The sequence below is a fragment of the Anomaloglossus baeobatrachus genome, chromosome 6, assembly GCF_048569485.1.
Source record: "Anomaloglossus baeobatrachus isolate aAnoBae1 chromosome 6, aAnoBae1.hap1, whole genome shotgun sequence".
In the NCBI taxonomy this organism is placed as follows: Eukaryota; Metazoa; Chordata; class Amphibia; order Anura; family Aromobatidae; genus Anomaloglossus; species Anomaloglossus baeobatrachus.
The window spans coordinates 113614965-113638578 of NC_134358.1; the positions used below are offsets into that span (position 1 = coordinate 113614965).

At 43.0% G+C, this 23614-nt stretch overlaps 1 protein-coding gene across 3 annotated transcripts in view; it reads left to right on the top strand.

Moving 5' to 3' along the window:
* Positions 1–19757, top strand: part of TRPA1 (transient receptor potential cation channel subfamily A member 1) — a 291437-nt gene extending 271680 nt beyond the window's left edge. For all 3 annotated transcript variants that reach the window (XM_075353178.1, XM_075353180.1, XM_075353179.1), the window contains exons 26-28: positions 188–307; positions 9503–9600; positions 13201–19757. In XM_075353178.1, coding sequence (XP_075209293.1) covers positions 188–307; positions 9503–9600; positions 13201–13399 — 417 coding nt within the window. In that variant the 3' untranslated portion in view covers positions 13400–19757. The remainder of the gene's footprint in view (positions 1–187; positions 308–9502; positions 9601–13200) is intronic.
* Positions 19758–23614: the final 3857 nt, after the last annotated feature.

The window sequence follows — 23614 nt, forward strand, 5'->3', positions numbered from 1 at the left end:
CATACTTATATATAAGGCTTTGTTGTTTGCTGGTCAAGTTGTACTCCAACTGGATGTAAGTGACACAATAAAAGAGAAGCTTCTACTTAGCCTTTGCCTTTTGTGTTTCAATCAGTGTTTCACAGTATTACAAATTAGAACTATCTGACAATTTTCATAGTACTTATTTGTATCTTCTTATATTTAGGTGAGTCTCCATACAAATTTAGAGAAAAAACTACCATACTGGATCTTGAAGCGAGTGGATCAAGTCTCTACTGTTGTTTACCCCAATCGACCAAGAATATGGGGAGTTGATATCAAATCAGTGAGTATTGTTATTTTTGTTATAATGTTAGGGGAAACAGGTGCAAATTAAACATTAAAGCACTCCTCCAACTTTTTTTTTATTTCAGTGCTGGGGAGTGCTTTATATTTGTCACCTGCCCCCTGTGTTATACTCACCTGCCGCTGTTGTCATCTGTTTCCAGAGTTGCTCCTTTTGTTCTCTGGTGATTTGTGACCTACCAGTAGCTCCAGTGTTTCTTGAGCGCGCCAAAGGTCACAACTCAATATATCTCAATGAGAGTCTCATTTTGGCTCTCATAGACTTGAACTAAGAGCTTGGGAGACAACTTCTGACTTCCAGCTAGTCAGAAGTTACAGGCACAAGATAGCACCACAGGGCATGTGTGAAAAAGTGATCCCCCTCCTTAAAACATAAATTAGCTGTAGGTTATCACATCTTTGGAAAGCTGTTTCAATTTCCCTAGCCACACCCAGGTCTGATTACTGCCATACCTGTTCTAAATCAAGAAATCACTTAAGTAGGACCTGCCTGACAAAGTGAAGTAAACCAAAAGATCATCAAAAGCTAGACATCATGCCACGATCTAAAGAAATTCATAAACAAATGGGAAACAAAGTAATTGAGATATATCAGCGTTCTAAAAGACTCATGACAGTTTTTGCAAACGTTTGATTGCAGTTGTTGGTGACCCAACCAGTTATCTTAGTCAAGGGGCCAATCAATTTTTCACACAGGGCCCTGTAGGTTTGGATTTCTTCCCTTAATAATAAAGGCCTTCATATTTAAACTTAATTTTTTGTTTACTTGTGTTATCTTTGTCTAATATTTCAATTTGTTTGTTGATCTGAATTAAGTGTGACAAACATGCAAAAGAAAAAGAAATCAGAAAGGGGCAAACACTTATTCACACCATTGTATCTCCTGCCCTCTACACTGAGCGCTTACACCAGCGTCTCTCAGTAAATCTCTGAAATATGTGATTCAGATGGAACCCCAGATGGAAGAGTCCCTATAAAGAGGCAGATAGAGTCTCTCTGGTCTGTAATCCTTCCGTACCTGTTTTTTAGGTCTGCAAAAAAGTGCGGTTAACCACCTCTTTTGTGCACATCTTAAAAGCTGAATACCGCCAAGCAAGTCAAATGGAATTCAGAGTATCTCTGCTGCCTCAAAAGTGAAGGGATTATGACACAGAATAAATATGAACTGATTCAAAATGTTCTGTTCCACAAAACCCCCAAATGCCAACATAAATGCTTCTACTCAACCCACAAAAAACAAGCTCACACTTAGGTTCATCATCTGTTAACAGAAATGTAGGGGTTTCCTGATTACTGGTTGCACAAAGGTTCTGGATAAGTGCTATAGCTCCTCACCCCCAAAAGAAATCTAGTGAAATCTGCACTCACAAATCCAAATGCCCCCTCACTTCTGAGCCCTAAAAAGTGCCTAAACCGCAGTTACCGTTCTCATATTTTGGCATTTCTGTAGCGAGGAAAGATCACATAAGTTAAAAGGTTCAAGTCTCCAGAAGCAGAAGCTGGGCACAATGTTTGGGCACTTCAATATACTGAGAACTACAATGGCAGATTTCCATTTTCACTCTGCAACATCCATTGCTGCTTGTTTCTGAAAGACACCCATGGAGTTAAAATCACCACCGCACCCATAGACGTATTCCCGAAGGAGTGTAATTTTCAAGTTGGGGTCACATGAGGGAAGTTTTTGCTCTTCTAGCACTTAAAGGCTCTGTATATAGAGTCTGAAAACTATTCTACAAAATTCTGGAGTTCAAAAATCAAAAAGCACTCCTTCCATCGTGAGTCTCGCCGTGTGGCCAATTCGAACTGTACATATGGGGTGTTGTCACATTCAAGAGAAATTATGCAGCAATTTGCAGTCATTTTACCTACTTCCCATTGTGAAATTGTAAAATTGGGGCTAAGACGCCATTTTAGTAGTATTAATGCAATACTTTTTTTTTCTTCATCCAATGGTAAACCATTTTGTGAAACGTGTGGTGTCAATATACTCACTGCACAGCTAGATGATTTTGTTAAGGGATTAAAGGAGAGACACAGTATCATGATGTACTGCAGTAGTGATCAGTTGCTTTTTGGGACTAAGGGCGGCTTTGCACGTTGCGACATCGCAAGCCGATGCTGCGATGTCGCACGCGATAGTCCCCGCCCCCGTCGCAGGTACGATATCGTGTGATAGCTGGCGTAGCGAAAATTATCGCTACGCCAGCTTCACATGCACTCACCTGCCCTGCGACCATCGCTGTGGTCGGCGACCCGCCTCCTTCCTAAGGGGGTGGGTCGTGCGGCGTCATAGCGACGTCACACGGCAAGCGGCCAATAGCGGCGGAGGGGCGGAGATGAGTAGGATGTAAACATCCCGCCCACCTCCTTCCTTCCGCATATCCTACGGAAGCCGTGGTGACGCCGGTAGGAGATGTTCCTCGCTCCTGCGGCTTCACACACAGCGATGTGTGCTGCCGCAGGAGCGAGGAACAACATCGGACCGTCGCATCAGCGTAATTATGGATTACGCCGACGCTGCACCGATGATACGATTACGACGCTTTTGCGCTTGTTAATCGTATCATCTAGGCTTTACACACTGCGTTGTCGCATGCGATGCCGGATGTGCGTCACTTTCAATTTGACCCCACCGACATCGCACCTGCGATGTCATAGTGTGCAAAGCCCGCCTAAGTCTATAGATATGCGCGTTAGCATTAGTTAAGGCCCCGTTACACGCTATGATTTATCTGACAATATGTCGTCGGGGTCACGGTTTCCGTGACGCACTTCCGTCATCGTTAGCGACATTGTTGCGTGTGACACTTACGTGCAACTCCGAACGATCGCAAATAGGTTGAAAATTGTTGATCGTTGACACGTCGTTCAGTTTCAAAATATTGTTCGTCGTGTGGAACGCAGCAGACATATTGCTACGTTTGACACCCTGCCAACGACGAACAACATCAACACGACCGCCTTGGTCAAACAATATATCGCTGAACGATGTTGCGTCATTTGTGAGATGTGTATGTGTGACCGCTACTAAACGACTTCTGTGTGATCTCGGCAAATCGTAACTACGATCTGGGTGTGTCACATCACTACTGAGATCGTCAGATAAATCGTAGCATGTAACGGGGCCTTTAGTCCAAACATGTATAATAGCTCTGCAATCAGCTTCTGAGATTAAAGTGGGCTTTACACACTGCGACATCGCTAGTGATGTCGATAGCGATAGCATCCGCCCACGTCAGTGGGGCGTCACGGGGTGATCGCTGCCATAGCGAACAATATCGCTACAGCCGCGTCATATGCAATTACCTGTTCACCGACGTCGCTGTGGCCGCCGAACAATCTCTCCTTTAAGGGGGAGGTTCGTTTGGTGTCACAGCGGCGTCACTAAGCGGCCGCCCAATAGAAGCGGAGGGGCGGAGATGAGCCGCCAGAACATCCCGTCCACCTCCTTCCTTCCTCATCGCCGGTGGACGCAGGTACGATGTTGTTCCTCGTTCCTGCTATGTCACACATAGCGATGTGTGCTGCCGCAGGAAAGACAAAAAACCTGCGTTCCAAATGAGGAACGATTTTTTAAAAACGAACGACGTGTACACAACGAATGATTTGACACCTTTTTTTGATCGTAGTGATCGCAAAAAGGTGTCACACACAACCACATCGCTAACGAGGCCGGATGTGCGTCACCACCACCGTGACCCTGACGATATCTCATTAGCGATATCGTTGTGTGTAAATGCGCCTTAAGTCCTAGGGCATGCGCAGTTATGCTTTTGCACCCGGTCACTGGCAGACACATTAAACTATACAGAAGACGCCTACAAGAGCTTTATTAGTGACCTAACCTGGAAGTGTTTCCTAATAGGTAGTAGAGATATACTGATTATGTGACATGATAGAAATTTGACAGTAATTGAAATGTGGAATGAATAGCAATGTGATACTACTGATGAACAAGGGGAATAACTTACAGGATAGGTTCTATGATGACGTTTGTCCATCCCTTTTAACCATTAGTGAGGTGATATTATGACAAGAGGATCTGACTGGTTGAGTTAAGAGAAGGATTCTGATTCAGTTATTTCATAATGATGTCACCACCAAGTCATTATCAGGATGGCTTGTTCCATTAATTTATTTGAGCCTTATTCCTCTGATGATGGCAGTGTGGTGAAACATGTTGGGGAGGCAAATGATAATTTTTAACTGCTAGTGCAGTTCTAGTATCTCCTATTACTACTAAGATAATTTTTTTTTCTACGTACCACTAGGAAGCTTACACTCTATACGATTAACCCATAAATACTTAGGGTGTTTATGGGTTAATCCTATAAATTAACTATTTACTAAGTTAGATATACTTTACATATTCTTTTTATACAGAGACTTTATATAACTACATTAAGTGTTGTTAAACCGATTAGCGCACATATTATATACTTTGAATAAAAATAACTTTTATTATTTTAATGTGTTTAATTTAGGGGTTTACATGCCTTTGGCAAATAGTATTTTTTTGGTTACCCCCTATGCTGACTTGAGAACTTTATTAGGTTTATTCTAGATTCTCTGCACCCCCTATATAAATTCCTTTATGGGTGTAGTTTCCAAAATTGTGTTACTGTTTAGGGGATGGGGGAGAGGTTCTGCTGTTTTGGAATCTCAGCGGTTACAGAATTAGCTACTGGACAATATAATTCACCAGATCGGACAATGAGAAGCAAAGTGAATTGAAAATGATAATGCCTAAAAAATACCTTTTAATAATTCAATTAAAAAAAGTCACAGAAATTAACCCGTTAGTAAAAACAGACAATAACACACATATAAGAAAGGTACCGTATATTCAAAAATAACAGCAAACACCAAATATACCAGTTGGTCGTTTTTGTTCAACCATAAGCATGTCAGTCATCAGAGACAGTTCAAAATCTACCAATCAGAGGTGCTTAATAATCCTGCTCCAATATGCATAATGCAAGGAAGAAAAATAAGGAACAATCTCACCCATCCACTGTGATGTCCCTTTCCTCCCATTAAAGTCACTGTTGCCGGATAGTCTGGTTATCTAGGGCTGGACAACCTGGTCGTCATCCTCATGACACAGGATCCCCACATCAAGCAAACCAGCTCCTCACAGCATCAGCAATCTCCCAACGCGTTTCCTTAATATCATCAGGGGAGTAATTCATATATTATCCTGGTCATTCTAGTCCCACAGGGATAACAAACATGCTGTTTCAAATTGACAGCGGGCGTATTCAGGGCATTGCGCTATCATTTTCAATTCACTTTGCTTCTCATTGAATCTTAGCGGTTCTCAAAATGTGATATGGTATCTGCAATCTATTCCCCACAATTTTGCACTCCAAAAATCAGATAGAGCTCCTTCCCTTCTGAGCCCTGCGTGGTGTCCAAACAAGAGTTTCTAACCCTATTTGGGGTATCCCTGTACTCAGGATAAATTGCACAACAAATTATGGAGTCCATTTTCTCTATTTATGTTTCGCCCGGGGACCAGGGGTACTCAGATCCGGGCCACAGAGTCACTTCTGCGGGTATCACGGTGGCGTGACCCGGTCTGTGATCCCAGGCTCCACAGTAAAAGGGGGTTTTGTTAGGGGAGATTGTCCGTGACGCCACCCACGGTTGTGGTGATGGTGGAACACCACCGCTGCTCTGGAAGGGGATCCCGGGAGCGATGATAGGGAGCAGCGTAGTTGTTATGTCCCCTCCGTGGGTAGGGGGGTTGGTTGTCCCGGGGCCCAGTGATGGGGTAAGCAGGGGGCAGGGCGCAGTGCTGCAGTGCGATGCCCGAGGGCACGGGTGTACTCACAAGAAAGTCACACGGAGTCACTGGTGAACTAGAATTGCCGGTGTCCGCAGCCTTTGGTACGGGGTGTTAGTGTCCCACACACGGTGCAGCAGCCCTGGTTGTTCTTTCCCTGCAGCAAGTGTCTTTCTCTCCACTCTCTTCCACTGCTCCTCAGCCGGGAACGGGGAATCCACTCCCCTGTAGTGATCCGGGTACCCAGGCACCGAGGGGCCACCGCCCGGCTCCGGCTACCTGTTCTGGCCCCTTCCTCACTACGGCCTGTCCCGGCCCTCTCAGAGCACACTTCACTCCCAGCCGGGAGCTACAGCTTCAGACTTCCGTCCTGTCTGCCTCCACACACTCTCTGCTCCAGCCCCTCCCCTCTCCTCTGCTTTTCCCTTACACTGGGGGCTGTGCTTTGTCATGCTGCACCGTGTGAGATCATATTACCAAGGAGGATTAACCCTTTATGTGACAACCTGGCTGTGCCAGGGCGTCACACACCCCCCTGGTAAAACACGGCCCGTCCTCGGGCCGGCTAGGCACCGACATTTTATTAAACTGGAAAAGAATAAAACATTTTAAACATTTTCAATCTTCCCACAGGGGGATGCACATTGCTTCAACGTTGCAACACAAATAACACTTTTAATAATAACTGTGTAACGGGTCCTTCAGTCACCCACCCAAACAACCTAGCCTTGGTGCTGCCCCTAAAACCCAGGCAGCACCCCTTGACCCCAGTCCAGGAACAGTTCCAGGTTGGTCAACGGGACCGGTACTTCGCTGCCGTTGCGGCCGGGCGGACTGCCGGAGCCGACGTCATCTCCGTCGCGGCCGGGCGGACTGCCGGGGCCGGTGGCAGGGTGGTGACAAAGGTAAGGCCTGGGGACCCCAGGTCTGGGTCCTCCCCAACAGGCGCTGCGGGCTCCGCTACCGGTAACAGGGGTAACGGCTCGGTGCATCGCTGCGGCGGCCTCTTCCAGGAACCAAATGCTGGCAGAGTCCTGGCGTCCCTGCTTCCACAGTCTTTGTTACATAAGCTGCAGTTCCTTCTTTCTGCTCCCCCTTGGTACTCGGGAGCAGTCCTTCCAGCAACTTTTAAAGTTTCCCTTTCGCTTCCGGTCCTCCGGAGCTTCACTTCCGCCCGCGTTCTCGGGGGGGCGGAGCCTCTTTTTCGCGCCCAACGCTTGGGGAAGAAGGTGCTGGGCGGGAGATTTTCGCGCCCAAAATGGCGGCAAAGATGGTGACTTTAAGATTTTTGCAGCGGATCACCGCTGACAGTCCAGAATAAGGCGCACTTCCTCCAGGTAACTGGATGGGTTCGATCCTGTTCGTGACGCCAAATGTTTCGCCCGGGGACCAGGGGTACTCAGATCCGGGCTACAGAGTCACTTCTGCGGGTATCACGGTGGCGTGACCCGGTCTGTGATCCCAGGCTCCACAGTAAATAGGGATTTGGGTAAGGGGAATTGTTCGTGACGCCACCCACGGTTGTGGTGAGGTTGGAACACCACCGCTGCTTTGGATGGGGATCCCGGGAGCGATGGTATGGAGCAGCTAGATGTTAATTCTCCCCTCCGTGGGTAGGGGGTTGGTTGTCCCGGGGCCCGGTGATGGGGTAAGCAGGGGGCAGGGCGCAGTGCTGCAGTGCGATGCCCGAGGGCACGGGTGTACTCACAAGAAAGTCACACGGAGTCACTGGTGAACTAGAATTGCCGGTGTCCGCAGCCTTTGGAACGGGGTGTTAGTGTCCCACACACGGTGCAGCAGCCCTGGTTGTTCTTTCCCTGCAGCAAGTGTCTTTCTCTCCACTCTCTTCCACTGCTCCTCAGCCGGGAACGGGGAATCCACTCCCCTGTAGTGATCCGGGTACCCAGGCACCGAGGGGCCACCGCCCGGCTCCGGCTACCTGTTCTGGCCCCTTCCTCACTACGGCCTGTCCCGGCCCTCTCAGAGCACACTTCACTCCCAGCCGGGAGCTACAGCTTCAGACTTCCGTCCTGTCTGCCTCCACACACTCTCTGCTCCAGCCCCTCCCCTCTCCTCTGCTTTTCCCTTACACTGGGGGCTGTGCTTTGTCATGCTGCACCGTGTGAGATCATATTACCAAGGAGGATTAACTCTTTATGTGACAACCTGGCTGTGCCAGGGCGTCACATTTACCCTTGTGAATATGAAAATTTGGGGCTAAAAGAAGTTCAGGGAAAAATCTATTTTTAATTTTTACAGTACAATGTTTTAAAATTCTGTGGCGCACATCCGGGTTCAAGATGCTTATGACACATTAAGTGCTGTAGTTTACAAAATAAGGTCACTTGTGAGGGTGTTCCACTGTTTAGGCACATAAGGGGCTCTGCAAAAGCAACATTGCTATCTATTCCAGCCAATTTTGCACTCCAAAAGCCAAATGGTGCTCCTTCCCTTCCGAGCCCTGCCATACACCCAAACAGTACTTTTTAATCACATATGGGATACCAGTGTACTCAGGAGAAATTGCACACCAAATTTACCATCCATTTTCTCCTGCTACCTTTGAGCAAATTAAAAATTTGGCGCTGAAGCAACAATTTTGTGGGAAAAAATAAAAATGTTAATTTTTCCCTTCAACATTGCTTTAATTCCTGTGAAGCATCTGGTTTAATAAACTTCTTGAATGTGGCTTTGAACACTGTGAGGGGTGTAGTTTTGAAACTAGAGTCACTTTGGGGTATTTTCTGTAACATAGCCCCCTCAAATTCACTTGAAATGTAATGTGGTTTCTAAAAAAAATGGGTTTGTAAATTTTTTGGGAATAATGACAAATTGTTGATAAACGTTTAACCCTTCTAACCTGTTTAAAAAAATGATGCTGATGTAAAGCAGGCATATGGCATTATGTTATGTATGTGTGGTATAACTATCTGGTTTAAAGGCATACAAATTTAAAGTTTGAAAATTGTGAAATTTTCTATTTTTTTACACATGTTTTTGTATTTTCATAAATACATCCAAATAATATAGATTAAAATTTATCACTAACATGAAGTATAATATGTTACAAAAAATAAATCTTAGTATCACTGGGATATGCTGAAGCGTTCCAGATTTGTTACCTAATAAAGTGATGCTGGTCAAATTTGATGAGGCTCGGTCAGTAACATACAAAGTGGCTTGGTCCCTAGGAGGTTAAGCAGGTAAAAGGTCTGGATCTGATTCCAGGTGTGATATGTGCAATTAGTAGCTGTTGCTTTGAACCCAAATATGCAGCCAAAGGAGCTCCCAGTGGCTTTTGTTTGCCAGAACAAAAATCCTTGTTGATGTCATAGAAATGTAGATTGTGTTTTCTTTAACAATATTTTCCTTTTTATTTTCTAGAGCATGCTTAGCTATTTCCTTACTTGTGACGATTTTAGAATTGAAGCTCCCTGCAATGATGGCACAATGGAAGTGGAACTTTGGAAGCAGAAGAATAGGTTTGTATCTTTATATTTTTCTGTTCCTTTCTTAGGCCAATTTCCAATAACTCTAAAACAATTTATGAACCAAAGACTAATGTTATTAAACGTATTAAATGGACATGGGTATTTTTTTTTGCAATATATAGGTTTTGCTATGTCTGATGTCTCCAGAATTAAACAAGTTAAACTAATGTTCAGATTTAAAAGATTCCAAAAAAGGCTCCAAGATTTATTCTGCATCATTATTCCAGATACATAGATATAGGGTGCACAGCCAGAAATTTTACATGCATTGATGCAAAAAAAAGCAAATAGGATCCTTTACCACATAAGATGCCATGAAAATGATACCTTCAGGTGTATGGCATTTTTCATACTTAGCACCAGAACCCAAAGGAACTGTACTGTAAACAAAGTGCACAAATCATTATTACAGGGTAATATAAGAAATGTTGTAATGCATCTTATCAGAGAAATCAGCTTCCTTCCCCATTTATCAGACACTTCATCCCTCACCCCTCTTTCTCCTGAACTTAATAACAAAAAGGAGACAGTTGTACTATGTAGTGCTAAGATATGTGGAACAATGAATATGGGAATATAGACATGCATTACTGCTATGAAAAATTATGTAAAAAGTGAGATACTTAGCACATAAAATTGGCCAGATTATATGTGAGCCCAACAGCCAACGGCAAGGAAACCTCATTTTTCTTGGGTTCCTATCAAACTAATGCCTCCTTTTGGGTTAAAATGCCTAGAGTTTATGGGCGGACAGGAACCTGCCAATGGAGAATTAAAATTGCCTGAAGCTGAAGAGCAGGAGTGCTCAATCAGAAGGCATAACCCTGTAAGCTAAGAAAAAGACTGATGGCACATCCTATCTTTCTAAAGTAAACATGTTCATATTCAGTTTGTACCTGTTCATATTAGAAAGATAGGATGTGTCATCAGTCTTTTTCTTTAGATTTCTCCTGAACTTGTTATAAAGCAGCTTGAATGGGTTGTTCACCTTTGTAGACTTTTTCCTACTTAAATTCATGCAATTGGGGCTAAAAATAATTTTTGCAGTTGGGTTTCATTCAAAATATTGCACAATTTGCCTCCTATAGTCCCTGTATTACACTGTCTATTGCTGTCTACAGAATCAGGTATCAGACTTACAATTACATTGATATGACAGGTTCTCCTTCTACTCTTGATTCATAGACTGAACAGCTCTCCAGATCATACAATGTCTGCTGGTGGAGGAGCATGAGATCAAATCTGTCCATCAAACTCGCCCAATAGAAAATCTCTCAAATGTATTGGAGGAGGCTGGTGGACAGGCTTGGTCACATCCTCTCACCAGCAGCCAATTTATAGATGGGATAGCTGTGCAGTCTGTAAGGAAAGCTGTGCTACCAAGACCAGGAGGAGAACCTGTCATACATATAATACTAAGTGCCACATAACGTGTCCCAAGAAATAAGTTACAATAAAGATAATGTGGCCAACCCATTAGCTTATTTTTCAGCCAGCAATAGACAGTGTATTACAGAAAGTACAGCAAACAAATGGTGCAAAACGTTTAATGAAACCCAATCACAAAAATTATTTTTAGTTGCAGTTGTATGCATTTAAGTAAGAAAAAGATTGTCTTTAAAGATAGATGACCTCTTAATTGTCTTTTTTGACATGTGACATAGTCCATTATCTATTGAGAGGTGAAGGGGAGGAGTTGTGAGTAGCAGCCTAAAGCTGGGGTCACACATAACGACAACGACAACGACGTCGCTGCAACGTCACCATATTCTGTGACGTAGCAGCGACCATAGATGATCGTTAGTAAGCTGTCAAACATGTTATAAAAAGCAGCGACGGAGCAGCGATCATAGCGACGTCGACGGTCGTTGTGTGGTTTCAGACGTAGCGTAGCGTCGCTGCTGCGGTGTCAAACACAAGGATTATCAGCTTATCAGCATGGCGCAGCGGGACAGCAGCGATCAAAAAATGACCTGGAGCATTCAGGAGCGAGCAACGATTTCGCAGCAGGGGTCTGATCGTTGTTATGTGTCACACACAGCGACGTCGCTGTTGAGGTCGCTGCAACGTCACAGAATATGGTGACGTTGCAGCGACGTCGTTGTCGTAGTCGTTATGTGTGACACCAGCTTAAGGAACAGACAGAGGCAAAACTGAAAGAGCTCTGTAACAAATGCTTTACCTCACATCAGATCTTGATTCAGAACAAGACAGCTCAGCTCTGCTGTATAAGGTTCTTCATATTACTGCAACCTTCTGTGAGATAAATAGTATATCAAGAGCAGGAACCCTCTTCTGTGCTGTGGTGACTATGGGAGAAATCACTGCAGTTCTTCTCCTCCCCAGGTACAGTGTTTCCCCGAAAATAAGCCCTGGCATAATTTTACAGGATTTTTGGAGTATGTTTAAAAATAATCCCTTGTCCAAAAATAAGCCCTTGTTACAGTCAAGGCCAACAATTGGGAGAGTCAAACTGGACAATTTTTCAGGGCCCCCACTCTTAGGGACTTCAGCAGTTGTATTCTGAGGTTAAAGTTGTTTATTTCTTTTGTGTGTATTAGAGCAAACACAAGAAAAAATGAAGGTAAAAAAATGCAAATTTGGACATAATTTTACACAAAACCTCAAAAATGGGCCAAGACAAAATTGTTGGCACTTTTCCAAAATTGAGGGTAAAAACTTTGTTTCAAGCATGTGATGCCTGTTCAAACTCCCCTGTGGCAAGTAACAGGTATGGGCAATATGAAAATCACACCTGAAACGTGATAAAAAGGAGAGAATTTGGCTAAATCTTTGCATTGTGTGCCTGTGTGTGCCTTGGATTTTCAAGCAGAATAATGACTCCAAACATACTTCAAAAAGCAACCATAAATGGACAGCAAAGAGTCTGGATCTAAAGCCAATTGAACACCTGTGGAGAGATTTCAAAATTGCTGTTGGGAAAAGGCGCCTTCAAATATGAGAGACCTGGAGTAGTCTGCAAAAAAAGAGTGGTCCAAAATTAGAGTTAAAAAGTGTAAGAATCTTGTTGATGGTTATAGGAAATTATTGATTGCAGTTATTCCAAAGGGTGTATAACCAAATATTAAGTTGAGGGTGCCAACAATTTTGTCCGGCCTATTCTTGGAGTTGAGTTGTGTGTGAAATTATGTCCAATTTAGTTTTTTTCTCTGCTTTTTTGTGTTGTTTCAAAACACACAAGGGAAATAAACGTGTATAACAAAATATGTGTAATTGCAATAATTTTCAGGGAGTAATATTTAATTTTCTGGAACAATTTCAAGGGTGACCAAACGTTTGGCCATTACTGTATTTTAAATAGACCACTTATCCTTGATGAGGATGGTGTATTTATTGTAATCCATGTCGGAATTACAATTTCAAAATTAGGCAGAGAAAATTTCATATGGGATCATGCAACAATTCTGACATGGAGTTTTTACAGCAAATATTGCAGCCTGATCAGAACCAAGAAATGTACTTTAGAATTTATACAGTTTGAATTCTAAAGTGTTGTTTATTTTTACAAGTAAACATTTGCAAAAACATTTTGTATAATTAAAACTGATTGTAATATGTTCACGATTTTAGATTGAAGGACTTGTCCTCAATAATGCAGAAGCAGCATGAACTCATCAAACTAATCATTCAGAAAATGGAGATCGTATCAGAGGCAGATGATGAAGACCAGCAGGACCGCTTTCAAAATAACAAAACTAAGAAACAGAAGATGGAACGTAAAGATAGTAAATGGGATTGTGTGGTGAAAGCTGTAAAATGTAAAATATAAAGGTTGCTAATTTGATGTGGCGGTTCCCATGTACTCATTTTTCCACAGAATCATATTTCAGGATTGGTTGTGTTTGCTGTATTGAAATGTGAAAATCGTGGTCTACATCTTGTCTCTTGCTTAATCTGATCCACCACTATAATTTCATTTTAATTTAGAAACCTTATTTCAGTAGTCATTTTCTGAAATAACTACTGCATCCATCTACAGAAGGTATTATGTTAATGCAATGATGCCTAATGACATGGAAAAATTACTCTTTCCATCTAATCCAGTCGGAAAAAAAGGACAAGCCGGTCAAAATGTGTTGGGTTTTTAGTTTAAAAGTTTGGTAAAGAGGATTTTGAAGAGTATCTGCTAAAAAACACCAACCAAAAACTCTTGGAAAAACTCAATGTGAAAATATCGTCAAACTAAAAATCTGAGTCTGATTTTGAAGAACTTATTCCATAATCCAAGAATTACCAAGCTCTAGAACCCATCCCAGATACACCAAGAGGAGCACCTCTATTTTCACATTCTATACCAAATTCATGTAAAAAAACGAGTACTGTTCTTAACCTTAAATTATATGGAATCCTCTAGGGGCAATTTCTTTTTACTTAGAGGCAACCAAAAAAATGTTTATTTTAGATTTATTGTCTACAGATATAGCGGAAACTTGCTAGTAAATCTCATTAAATCTTGTCTGTGAGTCTACAGGTAGAAAACTACTAAATATTCTCCCTGTAGTAACTCGTGTCCGGTCATTGTGGCAGTGCCGAATGAGGTTACAGTCTCATATACAGTGAGTGCAGCTGTAATCACTCCCACTCACACTGATTGACAGTTTGATCTGCAAAGTACGCTGTCAATCAATATGTCAGGTAATGATTGCCACAAGCTCGCAATGTAGTGAGCCGTGTCTGTAAAGGCTTCTAGCCATGTCTCAATGACTGGATGTGAGTGGATGTGGGAGAACACAACCTCATTTTTTCTTGTAGCCACACTTCCAGTAAGCCTGTCAGACATGATTTAAGCGCTATTTAACTGCAAATTAGCATCGTATGTACATGTTAAATAACACTTTAGGAACTGACAGCTTCCCTTTAAATGCATGCATTTTTTTTGTAAAATTAATTTTGGCAATACAGTTTCACTAAAAGTATGAAACTCTTTGGCTTCTTCAGCCTTTATGTATCACCGTACATAGATGGCTCTGGCTGCAGAATAAGAGTATGTGTCCACAATCAGTGTTTGCAGCATTTTAGATACAGTGTGTCTTTACTGCGTCCGAAGTGTTGCATTGTGTACAAGCACAGTGGATGGGATTTATAGAAATCTCCTTCCCACTGTGCTTCTTTACCAACTAACCTGCGGCACGGCTTTCAGAGCTTCAGCATGTCAATATATGCTTCAAGTGACGTGAGTGTTCTTAGCAGGAGAACACAGCAAAAATCTACTGCACCCAGTATCGTGATCATGTGCACGGACACTGCATTCTCCCACAGAGAACACTTGAGCCTCCGCAGGATGGATGACACTACGTCTAGAATGGGGTGTCATCCACAACGTGGGCATGTACACTAAGTAAATCCATCTGTAAATTCAGCCTAATGTCAGAATCTGTGACCCTTACCTCTCCTCCTTTTAACTTGCCTATAAGGTGATTTATGACTAGGTGAGCAAGATGAACCATGGCCATTTAGCATTATTAAAATGTGTCTCAATTCATGTTTTCCTTTGTCCCATATAAAAATAAAATTAGCTTATAAAAAAATTATAAAGCAAGGATCGGCTTGGTTATTTCTGTACTAGAGATTAAAAGGGTAATTACTTGTTCCTATGTAATTCCTTTAAATATTATTTTTTTGTTAAATATGTTTTTCTGTTTTTTCAGTATTTTATTTATTTCAGTAATTATTGTGTCAAAAACTGCATATCTTCATTAGAGTAAAGGTATTTTATTGTGCATCGTTAGAAAAAAAAATAAAGACAAGTACAAGTGGTTTTCACAGAGAGCACTCATACCAGTGATAATCTATGGAGCCGTTACCATAACCATGAATGTCTTGGAGGCAAGTCAGATTTTGATCTGATGAGTGTGGTCTGATTTTCATCAAGTGTCGAAAAGGAGAAGGTGGAGAAAGTCTGTATATTTTCTCCACCTACAAGAAAAACTGATGACACTTGAACCACACTTTGATTGAAATAATGGGTCAGTTTTTCTTGTACATGAGAAGAATGGATGTCTAAATGAGGCCTAACACTGAATATAAGCTTTACCAAATTCAGCAACACAGGTATCCGTGCTTACACTTCCCCTTGGCTTTAGATATCATGAGATAACTATGGCGAGATGACCAGCTTGGAAAACTAACAAAAGTTCATGGTCCACATTTTTCAAAACAATAACACCAGTTTTCATCATAAACTAAGCTCAAAAAAGTCACCCTATGGGCAAAAACGTACATTAATGTGCAAAATTTGGGATCTGTGCACCATGCTCGTCAAAAGTTAAAAAATTGAGTGTGGAGTATCTGGAGGAGGTATAGCCAAAGATATTTTGATAAACTTATATGCCTTAAGTCAGAAAACATTACAAACCTGCTCATATTCTATCTTCAAGACAGTTTAAAATGGCCACTAAAATACTTAAGTACTTTATGCCATTTTAACTTTTCCTTCAACAGGTCTTCTAATCACTTTCCATTGTTTTGTTTATAGACTATATATATCTTTGAGAAATTAATAGAGTAAAAATATTCACAGGACCCTATTCCAGTGACCATGTCAGTATTCAGTGGCTGCCAGACAAACAGCTGTAAAGCTAATTCTACCTGTCAGCATCCTTGACTCCTCTTCTCATTAAGACCCTAATAAGAAAAGCAGGACTAATGCGGGCGTCAGACGGTACAATATATCTGGCAATATGTCGTCAGGGTCACGTCGTTAGTGACGCACATCCGGCATCGTCAGAGATATCGTACCGTGTGACACCTATGAACGAGCAGAAATACTCACCTTCTCGTTCATCATTGACACGTCGTTCATTTTCATAATCTCGTTCCTCCTTCTGCACGCCGGTTGTTCGTCGCTCCCGTGGCTGCACACATCGCTCCATGTGACACCTCGGGAGCGACGAACACAGCTTACCTGCGTCCCGCCGGCAATGCGGAAGAAGGAGGTGGGCGGGATGTTTACGTCCCGCTCATCTCCGCCCCTCGGCTTCTATTGGCCGGCGGCTGTGTGACGTCGCTGTGACGCCGAACGTCCCTCCCCCTTCAGGAAGAGGATGTTCGCCGCCCACAGCGACGTTGCCCGGGAGGTAAGTACAGGTGACGGGGGGTTAACGACTTTGTGCACCATGGGCAACTAATTGCCCGTGACACACAAACGACGGGGGTGGGTGCGATCTATTATGCAATCGCAAGATTTATCGTCCCGTGTGATGCCCGCATTAGACCATGTATCAGTGCAATGATAAAGAATGTTTTTGAGCAATGCATATAAGTATATTAAAAAACAGTACACAATTCATGCAAGGTATAGAATCTTTTAGAAGGATAGGTAGGGTAGCTGGAGGCTCCGGAAAGTGGCACAGTGCAGATGAGCATAAGTAAACATAATACACATGTAAATTACAATGGTGCTCTGATGATGAATGAACAACATCAGTAACAATGATGAAAGGACCTTGTGAAACGTGTGTAGGCTGACTGGCCACTTGTAGTCCCCTCCATCTTGGTTGGTACTTTGCATTTGCCTATGCTGTATATATTGTTTTTCTTTTCGTAAGTGCAGTGTTCTGATGTGAATGACCCATGTCATTTATGCTTATATAAGTATTGATAACTTCACTTGCTTGCTATGCTTTTTTGACTGAGGCTTAAATTTTAATTCTCATATATATTTGGCACAGGTGTTGTTCATTCATGCCCACTGCCCCCTTGTAGTTTCCACGTGGACTATATTTACGTATGCTCATCTGCACTGCACTACCTTCCAGGAAATCCAGCTGCCCTGCTTATCCTTCTGATTATCTACCTTTCTGGACTGTAATTTTTAATATGATTTTGTCCATTGTGCTGTAAAGTTGTTCATCTTTGCATGATGCATGGTTTTAAGGCCCCGCTACACGCAACGACATCTCCAACGAGATATCGTTGGGGTCACGGAATCCGTGACGCACATCCAGCCTTGTTAGCGATGTTGTTGCGTGTGACACTTACTAGCGACTGCTAAAGATCCGAAAAGTGGCACAAATCATTGAGTGTTGACACGTCGTTCATTTTCAAAATATTGTTGCTCATTTTGGACGCAGGTTGTTCGTCGTTCCTGAGGCAGCACACATCGCTATGTGTGACACCCCGGGAACGATGAACAACAGCGTTCCTGCGTCCTCCAGCAACGAGGTGGGAGTGACATTAATGCGGCTGGTCTCCACCCCTCCGCTTCTATTGGTGGGCCACTGTGTGACGTCGCTGTGACACCGCACAACCCTCCCCCTTAAAAAGTTTGTTCACAGGCCACAGTGTCGTCGTTAGTAAGGTATGTTCGTGTGACGCAAACTACCGATATTGTTCGCCACGGGCAGCGATTTGCCCGTGACGCACGCACGACGGGGGCGGGTGTGAGCGCTAGCAACATCGCTAGCGATGTCGCTGTGTGTAAAGCAGCCTTTAGTCATGCTTTTCTTAGTAGGATCCTTATAATTTGCTCCTTGTGACCTTTACTCAAACTTGGGAGTATATGAGAATTTTAGTCCTCTTCTCATTAGTAGGTTTTGTGCAACAAGTGCATGCAATCACGCTGTGCCTACTAGTCAGAAGATGTGCTAAGGATGCCAAAGGTTGGAGGAGGTTCCCAAAACTCTGCTCCCAGCAGTTATGGACTACCGATGATGGCTGGTGGACAAAGGTGCTGTGAGTCATTTTTACCTATTTTTTCAATCAAGTTTTTATGTTATTGATGTTTTTAAAATGTTTTATGTATAAAACACACACATATATATATACAGTATTATAATAATTCTTGATCTCTGAGCACATACAATAGGCTGATATTTCTGGGGGGGGTGTTTCAGTTTGTACAGTGTACTTTAGGGTCTTGCTCATTAGTCGTCTCATTGGTATCAGAGCAGGATTTCAATAATAAGAAACCTGTTGGCAGATAGCATGGGATAATATCATTAACTGTATGTGATGGAAGGTTCTCCTCTCTTGTCCATCTCCTAGTATAGTGACTACTGCACATAACACAGAACATGCTCAATAACAGTGCTGGACATATCATTGGTGCAACCTGTGCAGCCACTTACACTTACAAAGCAGGGGGAATTGTGGATTATTATGAGCTATTGGACTGCAATGGATTCATATACTGTTCTTGCACACATGCCATCTTGGGTCTCTGTCCACCACTGCTCATTAAACACTAAAGCCAGCCTTACACGTTGCAATTTCACATACGATATCGTATGCGATTTGCAACGCCCCCCATCGTATGTGTGGCACGTTCAATTTGTTGAACGTGCCGCACAAACGAGTAACCCCCCGTCACACATACTTACCTTCCATATGACCTCGATGTGCGCGGCAAACGTCCACTTCCTGGAGTGGGAGGGACGTTCGGCGTCACAGTGACGTCACGCGGCAGCCGGCCAATAGAAGCGGAGGGGTGGAGCTGAGTGGGACGTAAACATCCCGCCCACCTCCTTCCTTCCGCATTGTTGGCCGGAAGCCGCAGGACGCAGGTAAGATCTGTGCATCGTTCCCGGAGTGTCACACACTGCGATGTGTGCTACCCCGGGTACGATGAACAATCTGACGTGCAATTCTAGAGAAAGGTACGATGTGTATGCGATGAACGTTTTAACGTTCAATCGCAATCGCACGTACCTGTCACACACTGCAATGTACTTACAATGCCGAATGTGCGTCACTTATGACGTGACCCCGCCGACACATTGTAAGATACATTGCAGCGTGTAAAGCGGGCTTTACATAGCAGTCAGTAGATTATTTTCTGACTGTCCAACTGCCCTCCGTAAAATGAACTGTTAATTTTCCCATTAAATCTTTGGAGTTAAAAAAATTACATTTTGCCAATTCTATTGTTTTTGTTAGTTCACTGCCAGACTTTTTTTTTTTTTTCCAGTATCATCTTTTTCTGTTCCTCTATGTCAAACCTGGAATGTCATATATTTATGTCTCATTTACTAAATATCTGTTACTGTATCACCAATAATGTAAAATTGTAAAGATCTCTGATTACTATAGTAGTATTGTAACATTACGCTCAGGCAGTTGACAAACTGCTGCACCAAAAAAAAATCAATATATTGTAAAAACTTGTGAAATGCAAATAAAAAGTCAGATTTTGGCTAAATGATTGTTGTCTTTGTATTATACAATCTCCTATCATTGTGATTTTAGTAAAGACTTGTCATAAATTTGAGAAACATCTGGTGTGTCCAGGGAATTCTGGAAAAGAATGACTTCCATGCTGCCCATTTGCATCCCTAAAATATTGGTGATGGGTTTCACCTTTTTGTAAAGTGACAACGTATCATTAAGGTGCACCAATATTTTGTGGTCAATGAAGTTCTGGGATTCCACCATTCTAGAGAACAAAAAAGTCATCATCTGCAAAGTGTTATATGTTATCTATGAGAGAGCATCTGGTACACTCCTCTGGTGGCAGCTTATCTCCCAAAGGGTCGGTCACTGGGATTCTATCATCTATGGGGGAGTTGGGAGGCCCTCTACACATTATACTGTGGACCGAACACACCAATATTGGCAGCTTCGGCAGACTTTAGTTTAATGTGTATGGCACCTCTAGACAATTGATTACTGATGAGGCAGGCAGAAATAATAGATTACAGGAACGCTCAATTCTTAGTCCAAAAGACATTTGAAAATTTGTTGTAACTGTCAGAAAAGGCGACAATTCAGCCAAAGTTTCATAAATATCATGTTTCCCCAAAAATAAGACAGAATTTAACATGACTTTTGGCTCCAAAAGATGCACTAGGGCTTATTTTCAGAACATGTCTTATATTTTGTATTGATGTCAATGATCGGGTCGCCTGTTTATGCAAAGTGAATATTCTTTCCCTTTCCCCACCCACCCATCTGTGATGGCATCAGTGATTGTAACATGTGTTAATGGATATTAATATTAACCCCCCATCCCCTCCCCATAATCTCGCCCATCCTTCTGTACCGTCAATGATTGGAACGTGTGTTAATTGCATATGGTAATTCACCCGCTTACCCTGCCCATAATCCGCCCATTTCTCTATGCTTTCATCAATTGTTCAGTCAGACTGCCGTATTACTGCCCGAGGATCACATTGCAATCCTTGGACTGGCCAGCAGCTCTTCTGACCAGAGAGTGTCAATGTGCATTTCTATGTGGCTGTCATGCTCAGGTGAGGAGAGCACTGGCAGGTTCAAACATTGTGATAAGTTCCTTGGGCAGAAATATGGCAGTCTGGCTGAATCACTGATGCCAGCACACTGGGGTCAGCTGAATATGAGTGGGGGAAGAGGGGGAAGATTAATTTATCATGAACACATGTCCTAATCCTTGATGTCAGTGCAGTGGGGAGGGGGAAAGTGTGGATATTAATTTTCTATTAACTAGTCAGCATGTGACTACAAACTTTCAGGGCTTATAGCATATACCAATAAAAGTTACATATCTTGAAAGGGCTTCACAAGCTCTATTTCAGGATACTATTATAATATGGTATGCAATTAGGGCTTATTTTTTGGAATAGGGCTTATATTATAAGTTTACTCCAAAAAAGGCAGAAAAATCCTGCTACAGCTTACTTTCGGGGGTAGGTCCTATTTTCAGAGCAATATGTAGGGGTTACCAATATATATATAAAAAAGTAAATTAGTGCACTCTCCAGATGGTAGACTAATGGCAATAATTATCTATATGTATGTACGGCCCCAGCAGCGGTCGAAACGCTCGGATCTGGATGTCACTGCCTGTGGCTCAAGAGTTTCCGGACCCGGGGGCTCAGGGTCACACCTGAATGAAAAAGGCGGATATTTACAGGGGAGATATATATGGTTTGTGACGCTACCCGTGGTGTGCAGTAATAGGGAGTACCGCCGCTGCCGTTGGGAGTACCCAGGGTGATGGAGTGGGGCAGATGGATGATGTTACCCTCCACAGGTAGGGAAAGGCCCCGGAACCCTGGATGGTGGTATGGGGTGCAGGGGGGAGCGCAGGATCGCTAGTTGCAGGGCTTAATCAGGTACTCACTCAGCAAGAAAGCAGACGCTTACAACGTAATAAACCAAGTCTCTGGGTGCCGCTGCCCTCTTGGGGAGCTCGTCCGGGTCCCGTACCCTGCAGTACTGTCTGGTGGTCTGTGACCTGCCTCCTGGCACCGTATTTTAGAGTATTCAGTTGGCCCGTCAGCTTGGAGCTTTCCGGGCCCCACTCCCTACTAGGAGTGGCAGAGGAGCTTGCTCTCAAGAGCTCACGGTTGGGATTTCAGTGGGTTGCTTTGCTTGGAAAGCCCTATCCCCCTTGTTGCGCTAGTACCCCCGATCTTTGAGCTTCGTGGGAACAATCCATATAGGCCCTGTCCTCCGCAGGTTAATTGCCGGCTTGCTTGAAGCTTTTCCCTGACCCAGGGTCCATTTACCCCGACGTGCCTTCGGTCTCAGCCCGGCTATTGAACTGCGGCTGCTGGCTATCCTCAAAGACTAGCCAAGCACCCAGTCCCAATCTCCCGCGACCGTGTCTCCGACTCCTCCTGGTCCAGACCACCGTCTGCGACCTAGTTTGCTTCTCCCCTGGGAGCTCCAACTCCCAGCTTCCTCCAAGCTCCTCACAGCTCGAGGGCTACCACTGAACTCTTTGCTCCCCTGGAGCTGACTCACTTGTCACCTCCCACCTCCCTGCCTGACCCCTAGGTGGGCAGCCTTATTCCAGCTTTGCAGCCCACTGGTGTGCCTGACAGGGTCTGATGCGAGGTGTAACTAGGATTTGTGGATGCTGGTGGAGGCAGTACCGCAAGGTGGGGTCCCTGAACCAGGGGGAGAGAAAGATTGTGCCGAACCCTTTGATGACCTGACTAGTCCAGGGCGTCACATGTAATTTTTAAAATTTATAGAATAATTATTACATTATATATTTTTTTATTTGACTAATAAAGGCTCTGATTAGTAAAGTGCGCAGAGCAGGGTTGGACTGGGACTCACATTCAGCCCTGGCATTTGGGGTTGTACAGGCCCACTTGTCGCGTGGTGAATGTGTAGTATCTTTGTGCACTTGTAGATTGTGTAACACGACCATATAACATGCAGTCACGGCTGCATCCAGTATTACAGCTGAGGCCTATTTATTGCTCTTAGTAACAGGATCTGGCGAAGCTGCTATTTTCCTACAGAGATTAAAAAGAAGAGGACACTGACAGAAAGTCCCAGGTTATCAACAAAACAAAATTTGTTCCAATAATAAATATTTCACAAATATAATCCAGGCACACAAAAGGATTCAAGAAAGAGGTGATAGGCATTGAAAAAAGATATATATAAACATAATATATGTATATCTCATTAAAGGGGAGAGGTGTATATTCAAGAATACTGCATAGAAAATGCTAGAAAGCAAGATATTCAAACAGAATACTGCAGGACATACACCAATATAAAGAACGGACACTCCTTATCATCAGAAAGGCTAAATAAATTATGCCTAAATGGGCAACAAAAAGTATTGCCCCAAGAGAGACCAATAATGCCAAAATCAATATGCAGAATTCCACAGGAAAAATAGAAGAGTCACATCTTTCATAAGCTAAATATATCATGACTGAAGGTGAAAACAAACAAAAATACAGACTCAGAGAGTTCCCAATCAATATAAGAATAGCGGTCAAAAAAGTTAATATATGGAATCCTTCCAGCCACAGAGAAGTCTTAGCCTATATATATATATATATATATATATATATATATATATATATATACACCAAAATGGCGTATTAAAACGGCAGACCAGCTGCAAAGACAACTTGAAGTAATAAATAGGTAGATACTATCAGAAGATGATATAATTAAAAAGACACACCAAAATGGCGTTGTGGTAAAGCAAAAGCCAAAAAACAAAGGACCAGCTATAGGAGGAAGTCAACCAGGATTATACCTGTGGAAGTGCGTGTGCCCGGGTAAGGAAGGCAACCAGGGAGCCTAAAGAAGT